The sequence below is a fragment of the Delphinapterus leucas genome, chromosome X (assembly GCF_059928025.1).
Source record: "Delphinapterus leucas isolate spDelLeu-1000000601 "Yukka" chromosome X, BTC_Dleu_Yukka2, whole genome shotgun sequence".
Classification (NCBI taxonomy): domain Eukaryota; kingdom Metazoa; phylum Chordata; class Mammalia; order Artiodactyla; family Monodontidae; genus Delphinapterus; species Delphinapterus leucas.
The window spans coordinates 45638051-45652295 of record NC_143150.1 but is presented as its reverse complement, the minus strand read 5'-3'; the positions used below and the strand labels follow the sequence as shown (position 1 = coordinate 45652295).

The following is a 14245-nucleotide window of genomic DNA, read 5'->3' as shown; positions in this document are numbered from 1 at the left end:
CCTGGACCTTCAGGGTCTGATGCCAGACTGTTCTCTCTTTCTTAATGAACACTGCCTCTTAAAAAGGTGTGTGTGTGTGTGTGTGTGTGTGTGCACGCGCACACTGTGTAATTACAGTGCTCGGCAGTATCAGGTAAGTGCCCTATTTACGATGCAAAATATTATACAGAGAGGCAGTAGAGCAATGGATAAGAACCTGGGCTCTGGAAATGACTGCCCAGGTTTGAATTCTGTCTCTCCACTTACTAGCATATATACTCTTGGGCAAGTTACTTAACTTCCCTGTGCCTCAGTGTCCCATCCATAAAATAGGAACTCATATCTAGCTCACAGTGTTGCTGTTAAGATGAAATTAGTTAATACAAGTCAAGGGCAGTGTCTAGCACTTAGTAAATCGTCAATAAATATTGGTTACTATCACAGGAAATCAGAGGAGGGAGAAATCATATCCAGCTGGCAGTGGATCAGGGAAGGCAAAGGAGGTGACATTGAAGAAAAGGCTGAATGCTAATGAAGAGTGATAGAGCAGGGAAAGGGAATGTAGGGGAGGTAGGAAATCTCAGGTTGGATGGGACCATGAGTGGATAGGAGATGAGGGGTGGCAGTGGGAATTACTGGAAGATAAACCTCTGAAGAGAGGCAGAGGTCAAAATGTGGAGGCCCTTAAATGCCAAATTTAAAATTCTGGAGTTAACCACTGGGCAATGGGAGCCATGAAAGGTTTTGGAGGAAGAGGAAGATAAAGCCTTCTTTGGCAGCAATCAAGCTGGACAACTTTGCAGATTTATCCTCGAGTGTTACCAACTGCAGAAACCACCAACTCTGAGGACTAATGTTTTGACTGAGGAAAAGGAAAAGGAGAGAGAAGGGGAGAGGTTGGAAAAGGGGGGTGAATAATTAAAGGACTATATAGATAAAAAGCACTCCTGGTGCGAAGTGATAGAACGGTCTTCCTTAATTCCTCATTGCAGAGGCAGCCCAGGGACTGAACTCGAAGCGTAACCTACCTTTTCCCCCGTTTAAGACTTGAAGTTTCCACCTCAGTTTAGGACTTCATTTAATATCGAGACTGTGCTTTTGGCCAGTGCGGAGCAAGCGTAGGGCATTAGGACCCAGCGATTGTTGTAGTGAGAGAGGTTGAATCTCGGTCTCTCAATTTTTCCCTCGAGCTCCCTCCTCTCCCTTTGTCATTCTAGCTGCCTGCTGCCTCCGCAGCGTCCCTCTAGCTCTCTCTGTGCTAAGTGCCTGCGCCTTAGACAGGGTGCGCAAAGCAGCAGTGTTAGTCGGGACCTGCCTTGGTGACCCCATGGCATCCCCTAGAACCGTAACCGTCGTGGCACTCTCAGTGGCCCTGGGACTCTTCTTTGTTTTCATGGGGACTATCAAGTTGACCCCCAGGCTCAGCAAGGATGCCTACAGTGAGATGGTAAGTGAAGCAAACGGGTGATGAGGAGCGCACCCCCAAGGGATGGCGAGTACCTCTCCCCTTCTTTCCTTCCCGGTCCACGGTCCCAGCCCTTTCACCCCTACCCCCACCCCGGACCCTCCCTTCTCCCCAACAACTTTGCAGCTGGGAAGGAGCAGCTGGATGAGAGCGATTTCATTTGCAGGCTATGCCGGGAGCAACTGTTTTGGAGCCACTGAATGCCAGTTGGGGGAGGGGTTGCCCAGTGAGTACCCCCACCCCCAAGTAAACCGGAGGGCTGAGACCTGCGTAACACCTGTCATTGGCAGGAGCCCTCCCCTCCTTCCAGCACACCCAAAGTCCCGGCAGCCAGTCTGCAAGTCTGATTCCTTCCCTTGGAGCTAAGAGTTTAGCAAGCTGGAGAGTTTATTTATCTTGCGGAAGAACAAAAGGCAAGGCGAAAAGAGGGGCGGAGAAGGTATTCCTCATCCCTGGCGGAGAGCCGATGGTGTTCCCCTAGCCGCCTGGGCGTGTGTCTGTATCCTTGAGACAAAGCCGACTTGACCCAAATAAAGGTCACCGAGAGCCTGCTTCGTCCCCTTCTCTCAAGGGAGAGCTGGATGTTTTGTTTTATTTTGCTTTGTATATGGGCTAACCTGCAAAATCTGCAAAGTCTGCTTTTCCTCTCCTGCAAAATAGTCCTTAATCCCCACCTTGTCTCCCGTGGATGCCCAGGGCCAGGCCCTCTGCAGGTTTTCCCCTCCGCAGAGTTAGAATCACCTGAAGGTGAATGGCCAAAACATCTCCTCTGCAACCTGGGGGCTGGGCTGCTCTCCACAGTTGGGTGTGAAGAGGACTTGTTCCTATGCTGTGGAGTACGAGGTGATGGCAGGGGATGTTTCCAGCACTTCCGCTCTCGCTTCTCCCCCTGTCACTTTGCCTCTTCATTTCCCTGCCCCAGCTGAAGAGAACCTGCTTCTCATTGCTTTTGCCAGGCTGCCAGTAATGGGAGGGAGCCCATTAATGGGTTCTCAAGGTCAAGAAGAAAAAGAGCTTAGGGGAGGAACAGGAGGGAGAGAGAAGAAAGACAAGAGGGATTCCCCATTAGGGCTAACGCAAGGAATAGACCCACACGTTGACAGTTAACAGGAATAAATAGCTCTCCTGGAGCTCACTGCGGAGCCTTCCAGAGCCCCTCAACGTGAGCTGCAAGTGGATGGAGTCTGGCAAATTGTAGACGCTCAGAAATGTTTGCACGCAGCTCTGGCTTCTATCTCAGGGTTTGAGCTGGTGTTTCCCATGTCTCTCTCACCACAGGATCACCTTGGCGTCGGGGAGGGTGGTTGGGACTCAGGGGCCAAGGTCTAGCCCCAGTTGTAAATCCTAATGTGTTTCTCCTTCCCCCTTTCCCTCCTCCCAGAACATTTGACCAGATGGAATTGAAATCAGGTCAAAATGAGTATCCAAAGCAGCCTGCATTGGGAAGGGGAGGGGAAGTGGGGTAGCAGAAGCCACCAAAGGCAGAGGGAAAGGGTGGAGGGGAATTGCCACTATATTTTTGTCTTGGCAGCAGTAGTTTGGCATTAGATTATAAATAAATGCATATGCTCTTGCTTTTCTTTCCTTTTCATATATGCATACATTTATATGTTTATGTGTGTGTGCCTTGGATATATTTAAGCTTTCCCTTGCCTTAGGGACATAGTACCCTTCTTCAGTATACTGTCTCCCTATATCCTGCTCAGCTGCTTTAGAGGCCTCCCAAGCTGCACCCTAAGTACAGTGTTAGGTTTTGCAGGCAATCCAACTAAGATGGAGTCACCGGGAAGCTTCCTATCAGCTTGGCAGGAGCTCATGAGGAGGACCAGCCACAAATGGGTTTGCAGTAGGTTTCTTCCTAGGGCGTGGAGCTGTCTATTACAGTTTAATGAAAGGCAGAAGAAATATATGAAGATTCCATATCATACAAAGGAACATATTTAAATAGGTATAATCTAATACAGCAGTACAGAACCATTGTGTGTGTGTATGTATGCACAATTCCGTGCTTCTGTGCTCGGGGGCATCTGGAGGCAATGGAAGAACTATATCTAGCTGGGAGGTAAACTTCACAGTAGCATGGAGCTTGAGGAGGATTTTCAGACCGCCGTTTTCCAGGGTCCCCTCCTGCATTGAGCATTGGGCCCCAGGCTAGAGATGGCCTTCTGGCATAGGGCCCACTGCATAGTGCCTGGGCCGGCCCAGCTTTATTGTTGAATCCATAGGGAGTGGAGTGGGGACAATTCAGTTCTAGTACAAAGAAGTTGCTCAGTTTATATTTGTTGAGTGGCTGGGTGAATGAATGAGTCATTGTAGCATTGTCTTGGCTTGTCACCACCCTTCAGATTTCTCTGGTTGGCTCTTGATGATGCAGTTCAGAAGCCATTTATTGCCCAACCAGAGATCAGCTGGGATGACTCTCTGGGATTTTCTGTTTTGCATTTAGGAGTGATTCCTCTGCATTGATGGAGTTAGTCATGTATTGACTGCAGTGGCTTTTTGTATAAAATCTCAAGGTGTTGTTGTTGCTCTTGTTGTTTATTCTTTAAAACATCTCTGTGAGGTAGATTTATTTTTTAAAGTTATGCTTATTTTACTGATGGATAAACTGAAACAGAGCCAGTTTAATGACTTATCCAAGATCCTAGGGTAAGCTGCTGTTGGAGCAGAGATTAGAAACCAAGTCTGTGACTCAGTATTCCCAGTAGAGGAGTCATTAATGGTTACAACTGCTTTTTTGGATGGCAGAACTTACAACGGATTCTTGAAAATATCTGGCACATTTTTTCTCCTTTTTTGGTACCAGTTTAACTGCCCCAATCCCATATTTTGGGGTTTCATTTTACTTCGAAACCAATTTTTCAAATTTAGAGTTTTTTTTTTTTTTGCTTTTCTGTCAACTATTTTTTCTTGTTCTAAAGCCATTAGTGTTATGCTTAGGTATTATCCCCTGCATAGAAAATCACTGCTAAAAACCAGACAGACAAATGACTATGAACTTCTTTCCTGTCTCTACTGGAGAAGCCAGGAAAGGTTAGTGGAAGGAGTACAGACTTTGAGTCATGTAGGTTTGGGTTCAAGACCTGACACTCTTAGTGTCTGTCTCAGTTTCCTCACCTGTAAAATGAGGATAACAACCTACCACAGGAAGTTGTTGTAAATATTAACTGAGATTACATATGGAAGCATCTAGTACAGTGTATGAATATGGTAGGTGTTCAAGAAATGCTCTGGGTTGAGGTGATGATAATTGATTCTGTTTTACGCAGTGGTTTCCTGACTAATTCAAACGGCCAGTTTAAGGGATTGAAATCAGGCATGTAAAAGAGCAAGATGCTATTTCCTTATGCCATGGTGAACAGACCTCTATGCAGTCAGCTAATATAGAAAACTCCACACTTGCTGCTGGGTAATACACAGTGGATCCCATGCAGAATTTCCGGATGCCCCTCTTGAATAGCCTGTTTGGTATGTGTCACTCCATACCTCCTCCCAATTTAGCAAGTGTCATTATAGAGTACTCTAAATCCCACGTGAATTCAACACGACTGACCACTCCCCTGACTAAATGCCTTCATTAATTCACTTGAAATTGTGAGACAGCACTTACAAATGCTGCTAAGCAGTTTAACATATGAATGGTTGACTTGCTCTAAATTTGGTATTCAGCTCTTTGTGACAGTGGTTCTATCTTGTAAGCACAAAGGGCCACAAATGGAATAGTAAGAAAACACCACAAATCCTGTCACATTGAAGCTAAAGGATTTTGACCATGAGGAAGAGAGGGCAAGTCTCTGACAGGGCAGGTCTCTGCCACTTCTTTGCATCCCCTTATAGGGAAGGTTTGTTGTTGATTTGGATGATTTGCTTATTTATAGTTAAATGCCCTCTGGTATTTCCCCAGGGTTTGTGTAGCCCTAGGAAAATACTCCAGATAGGTTTGGGCAGTTTATTTAATGTCCTTAGGTGATCTTTTATACTTCCAATCACACTATTTAATTGCTTTCCAACTACGTAATAGTTGGAATGATAAGGTAATAATACTAAGATAATAATAATAAGATAGTAATTTACTGATGCTTAGACTGTTCTCTGAGGTGGTACAGTACGTTTATTCCCTCAGAGAGGCAACTGACCCTGAGATGTGAAATGACTTTGCTTAGTTCACACAGCTAGCCATCCTAAGCTAAACTACATTGACATTTGTGCCAGGGAGCTTATAGCCTCTCAATGGCCAACAGCTGTGCTTGTTTCAGAGCGACTTTTGACTGACAGTGGAAGTCAGACCCTTCTCCCCTTAGATGCAATCTGGGAGGGATCCACCTTGGTTAGTAGGACCAGGTTTGCCAGCTTCCTTTTTAGGTGGGCATTATATGACAGTGGAAGGTAGAACTGCTTAAAAGGTGTTTTTCATTCACATGGATATTTGGCAATTAAACATGTGATGGTTTATTATTGCATTTAAGAAATGATCTATGATTCACATATGGCTATTTTTCCTACAGAGATTCAGGAAAATCATACTTGAAACAGTAAATTTTGCAGCACTTATGTAGCCTTTACGATCTAAGATATCAACCAGGCTGAGATTTTTAGCCAAAATATATTTTTGTCACTGTCCTCTTTTGCTTTCATATAGTTTTTTCCCTGTAAATTGTATTGAAGTATAACATACATACTGAAATGTGCACCTAAGTGTATACAGCTTGAGGAATTTTCAGAATCCCCCTGTGTAACCAGCACCCATATCAAGAAGCAGAACATGACCAGCATCCTAGAAACCTCCCTCCTGGCCCCTTCCGATTACTACCTCCCCAAGGGTAAATCCCAACTCCAACAATATAAGTTAGTTTCACCTGTCTTTGAACTTTATATAAATGGAATTATACAGTATATTAGCTAATTTTTTTTTCTTTTACCTAACTAGCATAAGTGAACTAAAGTAAACCAGTTGTGAGCTGCTCAAGTTTAATGTAATTAATATGAGATCATGGCCCCTGGGGTGTTGTGAAGAATAAATGATAAAAAGAAAAAAGGTATAACTAAAGAAAGGCTCCATATGCTTTTGACTCATGTCTGAATCATATAGTCTCATACTATAAAAATGGACCTGCTTGAATCATTGCTATTATCATTAAAATAATTACTGTGGCTTGCAAACATATGGATTTCTAATTGTGTGGTTCATTAATGATAAAATATGTGTGTGTGGCCCTTGGTTGATGCTATGACGTTATGATTCTTTGACCAAATCTCCAAAATGCTCATTTAATTTACAAAAGGGGAAACTGAGGTAATAAAATACTTAGTAATTTTCTGCAAGCAATTTAGGGGCAAAACTAAAATTGGAATTTAGCTTGTCTTAGCCCAAGGATATTGCTAGATGACTGCCTTTGATTAAAGGGGTTTGAAACATTTGACTAAACCCTTCTGTCTCCTGCTTCCTTCCCCTATAAGGAAACTATGGTTTCAGGGTCTGGGTCATGGCAATGAAAAAGAAACAGACATAACAAAGTGAGCTTCCAGAGCCTTTTGGGAGAGTGACTCAGTCAACTCCCTTATTCTTACTGTCAGAACAATTAAAGTCGTTAGAGATCTAATTACTACAGACTTAAGACACATGACCCTTCTGTTGTTGGAATTGAGGTGGCCCAGACCAAGTATTGTTGCTACTGGCAATAGTAGGATACTTTTGATGTCTCTATCCTACTCCACAGGAGAAAGAATAAAGGGCTTCCTAGACTGTCAAAACCTCATCCAAGCTTAGTCCCATCTCTAACAAGTTAAACATTCCCTGTCTGGAGTCATGGAGAATAGATGCTATCTGTACCTACTCAGCTTTGAACTAAAGATTTGATGAAATGGCTTATCCACATGCAGTTTCCTCTTGAGAAAAGAAGGAAAGAGGCAACTGCTGCATAAAAATATCTACAGCTGCAGTTTAAGAGGTTAGATAAACAACTGAAAAAGTAATATGTAGTTAGAGCAAATGCAGAGAACAATGATCACTGAAGTCATAGGAACTTGATTTGGAGACCTGAAATTTGGCCTACAGATTTCACTATAGTATAGATAAAAATATATTCCTAAATGATGGGTGGTTAGCCCTAGGCAAAAAAGGAATGTTTCCAGAAGCCATTCAGTCAGCATCTGGAAATCTTGGCTGTGCACTGGCTGTAAGAAGCTCATCCTTGCTTCCTGTGTTCATTATGTCAGAAGGTTACACTTAGGATTTAGGAACTGCCTCTTGGGGAGCTTTGTGTTGCTAATTTTAAAAGGTCCTAGCTTAAAAGTGTTAAGGAAAACTCTTGGGTCTAGATTTCTTTCCCTTATGTCCCCCTGCTACCATCACCAGAGTGTTGAGGGAGAGAGTGGGCAGGTGACATCTAGGTTAATAGTGAGAGGAAACTGCCAGATGCCCTAATCCTCGGCTCAGCTCTGCTCCACGTGGATCTAGCTCAGTTCAGCCCAGGGTTTTACTCTGCCTACTGGTCAACCTCTCTCCTAATTTCTCTCTGAAAATCCCTGATTTAACCTAAAATGGGAAGAGGGAGGAAGAACGGCTGATACTTGGTGTTTCACTATATGCTCAGGAACAGGTTAGGGACTAGAGGTGAATAAAGGTAAATAAAGACAGGATCTGACAGGGCTAGGATTCGGAAGAGGTGTGAGGCAGTGTTCTGCAAGTGCAGAATCAGATCCTGCCTCTATTTAAAGTTGTGATATTTTATTTGTTGTGGATATTATTTACCTTAATCAATGAGTGTTTTGGTGCCTTCTTAAATTTTACACTCAGGGGACATAGGCTTACTTTATCTTAGTCCCAGCCCTGCTCAGGAAAATGAGGCTCAGAGAGGGCAAATAATTTGCCTAGGGACATCAACTAGAAAATGACAGATATGGGATTTGAAGCCAAGCCTGTTTGAATCCAAATCCATTCTTTTTTTTTACTAAACCACTGGTCTTGAAACAGTACTCATAAAGGACTATCTTGTGCTACTCATGATAATTAATCCATGAAATAAAGGTGCATTCACTAGAGAAATGACTTAACATTTGTTCCAAACTAGAGCGTGTGAACACTATTCTAAGCACCAGATGCTCCTGACAGGTCAGCTTGGCTTTCTGCCTGATTCTTGTAATACTTGTCTTGCATCTGGTGCTTTTAACTATTCTCTTCTTAAAATTTTTGGCCCCTATGACCCCATCTCTCCTGGTTTTCCTCCTACTTTTCTGACCACACTTGCTTCTGTTTATTTTGTGGATTCTCTTCCTCCTCCCATTTTTAAATGTCTGTCACACATTTTCCCACTGTATACATTCTACCTGGGCATACTGATAACTGTCAATTCTGTATCTTTACCCCAGACCTCTATTATTGAGCTGCCTACTAGACATCTCCACTTAGGTGTCTTAGAGATACTTCAACTAAAAAACTCCAAATTGAGTTCCTCATTCCTTCCTGCCCCATCCCCCTCTTCTTCTGGATGCATTCTTGACTTCTCCGTTTCCCTCAGTGTCCACATCCAATGAGACATCAATTCCTGTTGATTGTGCATTCAAAGTATCCTTGAGTCTCTCCCCTTCCCTCTATCCTTACTGTCATTACTCTAGTCCAGTTCTCTCACCTGATCTCCTGGCTTCCAGGCATACCCCTTCCAATCCATCCTCCATGCTACTTCCAGAGGGACCTTCCTTAAAAGCAAATTATGTTGTTCCCCTGGCTTATAGGATAAAGTCCAGCTCCACAACGTAACAGTCCATGATCTGATTCATATCTGTCTTCTCTGTCTCACCCTTTCCCCCTTCCTCCCCCAACCTATGCTGAGCTGGGGCAGTGTTCGAAACACACCAGTCTATTTTGTGCTTCAGGGCCTTTGCTCATCCAGCTTCCTCTGCCCTCGATGCCCTTCCCTTATTGATCTTGCAAACATCTGCTCTTCTTTTAAGATTCCACTCTAGCTTTTCTCAGTCCCCATCTAGGGAGATTTGACCACTCTGGTGTGCCTCCACTGTACCTACTACATAGTTTATTTCAGCACCCATAACACTTTATTGCACTTATGTACTTCCATAGCTTTTCTTCTCATAAACTCAAACTTCAGGAAGGCAGGGCTTTTGAATGATTGATGTCTGTATCCGGAGTACTGAGTACAATGCCTAGCACAGGAGGCACTTAATAAATATTGAATGAATTAACGGATACTTCATGAAAACAAAGTAGTGGGCAAAACCAGAAAGACACTTGATAAAATCTCATCAATTTACTACAAAATGAGGATTGGGTCAATCTGAATAGTGAAAAATATGATTATCTATTACTCTAAGGTCAGTATAATTCTATTACTTTGTAGTATATCCAGTGCCTCCCTTCTCTGTTCCATGATACCTGCCTTTGGGCTACAATTAGACCTTATACAGTACTCTATTATATACCACTAAGCATGCTGCTTTATAATGTTGTTTATGCATCTGTTTCCCCCCACTACACTGAGAGCTTCTTGACCCTATCATATTCATCTCTATATCTCCATCACATAATCCATAATAGGTATTCAATAAATGTTTATTGAATTAAAATTAATGAACTTGAACCAGGCTAATCAAAGTAGTGTCTTGTAAAATCCTAGGGATTTATCTCAATGATCATAAGAACGATTTTTGTCTTACCATATTTTAAAGATATATAAGGGGCTAACATTTGCATACATTTAAATTTTTCTGTTTGCTTAGCACACACTTTTTTTATTTTTAAAGATTCCACAAATGTAAACTCCAACTCAGCTCTTTTTTGAATTAACACAGATTCCAAATTAGGGAAGTCCAAATTAGTGAGGCTTTACCGCCTTGTCTCATTTTTGTTGGTATTCATATGCATCTGGGTTTGGACAAGGTAGGCACTAGAAAATGTGGATATGGCTAATCAGTACCAGCTTTTATGGGCCCAGTGAATTTTCTTTTAAATTCTTAATGTTGTTTATGATTTATGATCAGAAAAAAATTTTTTTAATAAAAGGTGCTTCCACTGCAGGGGGCATGGGTTTGATTCCTGACTGGGGAACTAAGATCCCGCATCCCGCCCACATGGTGTGGGCCCCCCCCCAAAAAATTTTTTTTTAAACTATAAAGCCAAATTCTCTTACCTTTGGTGCTGTTACTAAGGTTTAAATCACAGGGATCTTAACAGATTGCTTGCTTTTTTCCTTAATTACAAGGCTTTTATTTAGGGGGCACAGTAAAAAAAGAATATGACACGCTTGGCTGGTGTGGAAAGGGAATGGTGGGGAAGAAGGACCTTGCTTGTGTTTTCTTCATTCTAATGTTAAAACCATGGTTAATGCAGCGATTTCCTTATGGTATTCCACTCTAGAAACGTGCTTACAAGAGCTATGTCCGAGCCCTCCCTCTGCTGAAGAAAATGGGGATCAATTCCATTCTCCTCCGCAAAAGCATTGGTGCTCTTGAGGTGGCCTGTGGCATTGTCATGACCCTTGTGCCTGGGCGTCCCAAAGATGTGGCCAACTTCTTCCTACTTTTGCTGGTGTTGGCTGTGCTCTTCTTCCACCAGCTAGTCGGTGATCCTCTCAAACGCTACGCCCATGCCCTGGTGTTCGGCATCCTGCTCACCTGCCGCCTACTGATTGCCCGAAAGCCCGAAGACCGGTCCTCTGAGAAGAAATCCTCGCTGCCAGGGAATGCGGGGAGTACCGGCAATGCGGGAAATACCGAGGAGCAGCCGTCCTTATATGAGAAGGCCCCTCAGGGCAAAATGAAATTGTCGTAGGAAAGCGGAAGTGCAAAAAAGTGGACCTTCCAGGCAGTTGCCTCCATGACACCCAGGAAGATGTCAGTGTGTGTTTTTCATTTGATTTATTTATCTTGGGGGAAAAGGGACAAATATAACCTACAAATTAATGGCCCTATTGGCTTGTGTACACCTATACCCTAAAATGACCTCCCCACATAGATGTATGTGCACCACCTTTAATCACTCTGGGGCAACTCTCACATCTTGCTGCATGTACATGTATATGGCTAACTATTGAAGTGTATTTGTGAGATGGACTCCAGCAAGCATGTGACTGTGAGATTAAGTGTGGGAAAATGTTACTTACTGTGTGTGTGTGTTTGCGTGTTTGCACACACGTGCGAAGGAGAAGGCTCTGATCTTGAACTAATCCTGCATAGGTATCCTTCCCTTTTTTGGCTGATTCTAGTGAAGGCAGAATAAAATAAATCTCCTATAAAGAGAATGCTACTTACTTCTTGGTATAAAACAAGCTATGTATTCCCATGGGATGGAGGAATCCCTCACTAGATTAAGCTGAAAACTTAAACCTACCACTTTAGGAAAAATTTCCTTCAATTTGAGACACTGAGTTACATGTAAAATGAATTAACTTCTACTTTAACAGTTGTTTAAATTGTAAATACTCCATACTGAGTTTAATTAAAATAAGGGAAATGTGCAGTCAATAGATAATCTAATTCTTCAAGTGATAAAATTGGAAGTTTCACCTTGCCTTTGTTGGAGCCCAACCTACTAAGCTCCTTTACTCACACTTGGAAACTGAAACAGTAAACTTTATATCGGACATCTTTTTTGGATTTTCTTAAGCCAAACGCTGCCTCACTTCCACTATTCTCAGCAGCTAACCAGGATTTGGCAGCTGCTCCACTGTTGTGGTTGAGGGAGCGAGGATTAGTCCCGTTAGAGGTCTGTGAATCTCAAACTAGCTGTTCTCTTAAATCATCTGAAATTTGACAGAGGAGCCGTATCCAGTGTTTCTCTGCCAAACAGATTCACTATTCCTATTGAATTTTCACTGAGCTTTGCTAGTGTAAGCAGAGATCCTAGTTACCCCCACAGCTGTCTCCTCTACACCTCTTTATCATTCCAGTGAGTTGAGTTTAGCTGGGGGAAGGACATTTGATATAGGTTAGTTGGATTGAGCAGTATGAAAATTTGCTTTCTTCATTACGTACTGCTGCTTCTCCTTGTTAGATGTGCTTTGATGGTTTTAATATTATTGTGCCAGGGATAGGGAAAGGGGTGGGAGTGTTGCGTGGGGGGGGAGTACAAATTATTGTATTTTCTTCGATATCATTGTTCTTGTTGATTGATACCTCTCTGTCTTATTTCTCTCATTCTTTCAAAATAAAAATTTTTGAAGTTTGGAGGAAATGGTCTGGACAAATAATGAAAATCTGGAAAGAAAGGGTCATGTCATGGGATTCAGGTTGTCTTAGTTTTGAGTGGATGAGGGAGGAGAATAAAGAGAAGGGGGAGTACAATAACTGAATATACTAATGAGGTTACTAACTTTCCAATCTCATTTAAGTTTCCTCACACTTCTGTGATGTCAGCACATAAGACAGAAAGCCACAAAATTAGATCTCAATACAGTTCCCAGGTTTGGGGAGTTCTGCTTTATTAGGTGATGCCAAGGGAAGGTAGAAGAATGATTTCAGAAATAATTGCAGGTACATTAAGTAAAGATGAACCAGTGTCTCACTATATATGCATCCACAAACTGGCACAAATTCCAGTGCCACAGACTTGTCACATTAGGCAAGTTATTTTACCACTCAGCATCCCAATTTCATTTACAAAGATAAGGGGATTGAAGGCTTAAAATTCTTTCCAATTTACATTTGAGTATGAAATGATTATTAAAAAATGACTCGAGAAATTTTCAGTTTTACTAGATAGGAAGATCAGCTATCATAGTAAATATTGAACACTCAGTTCTCATGCATGATTAAATATGATTTCCTGAAGGTACTTTGAAAACAATGTAAGATGTGGTAATCATTTTTTGCTGTAGTCTTTCCCAAATATATCAACTTAGTCTGATTCTTCATCTCTCCCCAAGATTGCAAAGTTTCCTCCCACACTTGTTTTTTTTTTTTTTTTTGCGGTACGCGGGCCTCTCACTGTTGTGGCCTCTCCCGTTGCGGAGCACAGGCTCCGGACGCGCAGGCTCAGCTGCCGTGGCTCATGGGCCCGGCCGCTCCGCGGCATGTGGGATCTTCCCGGACCGGGGCACGAAGCCATGTCCCCTGCATTGGCAGGATTCTCAACCACTGCGCCACCAGGGAAGCCCCCTCCCACACTTTTGCCTATAGTTTATGGGTATATTTTGGCCTCAAAAAATCAGTGAGAGTCATTAAATTTTTATCTTTCTTCTCCAGTTCCTACTCTAGTAAGAGACTAAACTAGGGACTAAGTTCAGGTCTCAGACTAGGCCCTTGCTGATGTTTTAGCCAGTTTCTTTAAGGTCCATCGATTCCTCAAAGTTAGGAATCTTTACTTGTTGACTGGCCGGCTACCTACAAGATGCCACATCTGGCTCAGGACATACGTTTCCAGCATACTCTCGAAGGTATGCGTGCCCATCCTCGGTAAAAGGAGGGCAAATTCAGCCGCCGTCCTTTCCTCCCACCTCCTAGCGACAGCTTCAGAGGTGTCAGACCCTTTAACCTAATTCTCTTGCCCAACATGGGAGAAGCAGCCTTTATCGAGAAGTTTGCAGTTTCATATTTTCCTACAGATTCAAAGCCCGACATTTGGGGTCAATCTGAGCAAATGGATCACTGTAATTGGTCTTGTTAAACTCAAGAACCGAGACACTAATTGTTCCGTTTTAGGCACAGTGACGAATGGGAACAATATTAGAACAGTGGGAACATCAGCCAATCGGCTGATTTCAGCAGCAACTGCCCGCTAGCCGGGCGTACCCGGGCCTGGCGGGTGTGGCCGGCGGCTCTGCGGAATTGCGTTTGCGTCAGCGTGGGCGC

General features: G+C 43.0%; 1 protein-coding gene across 1 annotated transcript; it reads left to right on the top strand.

Moving 5' to 3' along the window:
• The first annotated feature begins 332 nt into the window (after positions 1-332).
• On the top strand, positions 333-13894 carry TMEM35A (transmembrane protein 35A). The gene is made up of 2 exons (XM_022580775.2): positions 333-1426; positions 10815-13894. Exons 1-2 carry the CDS (start codon positions 1307-1309, stop codon positions 11226-11228), a joined length of 534 nt encoding a protein of 177 aa, XP_022436483.1. The 5' UTR covers positions 333-1306; the 3' UTR covers positions 11229-13894.
• The last annotated feature ends 351 nt before the right edge of the window (positions 13895-14245 follow it).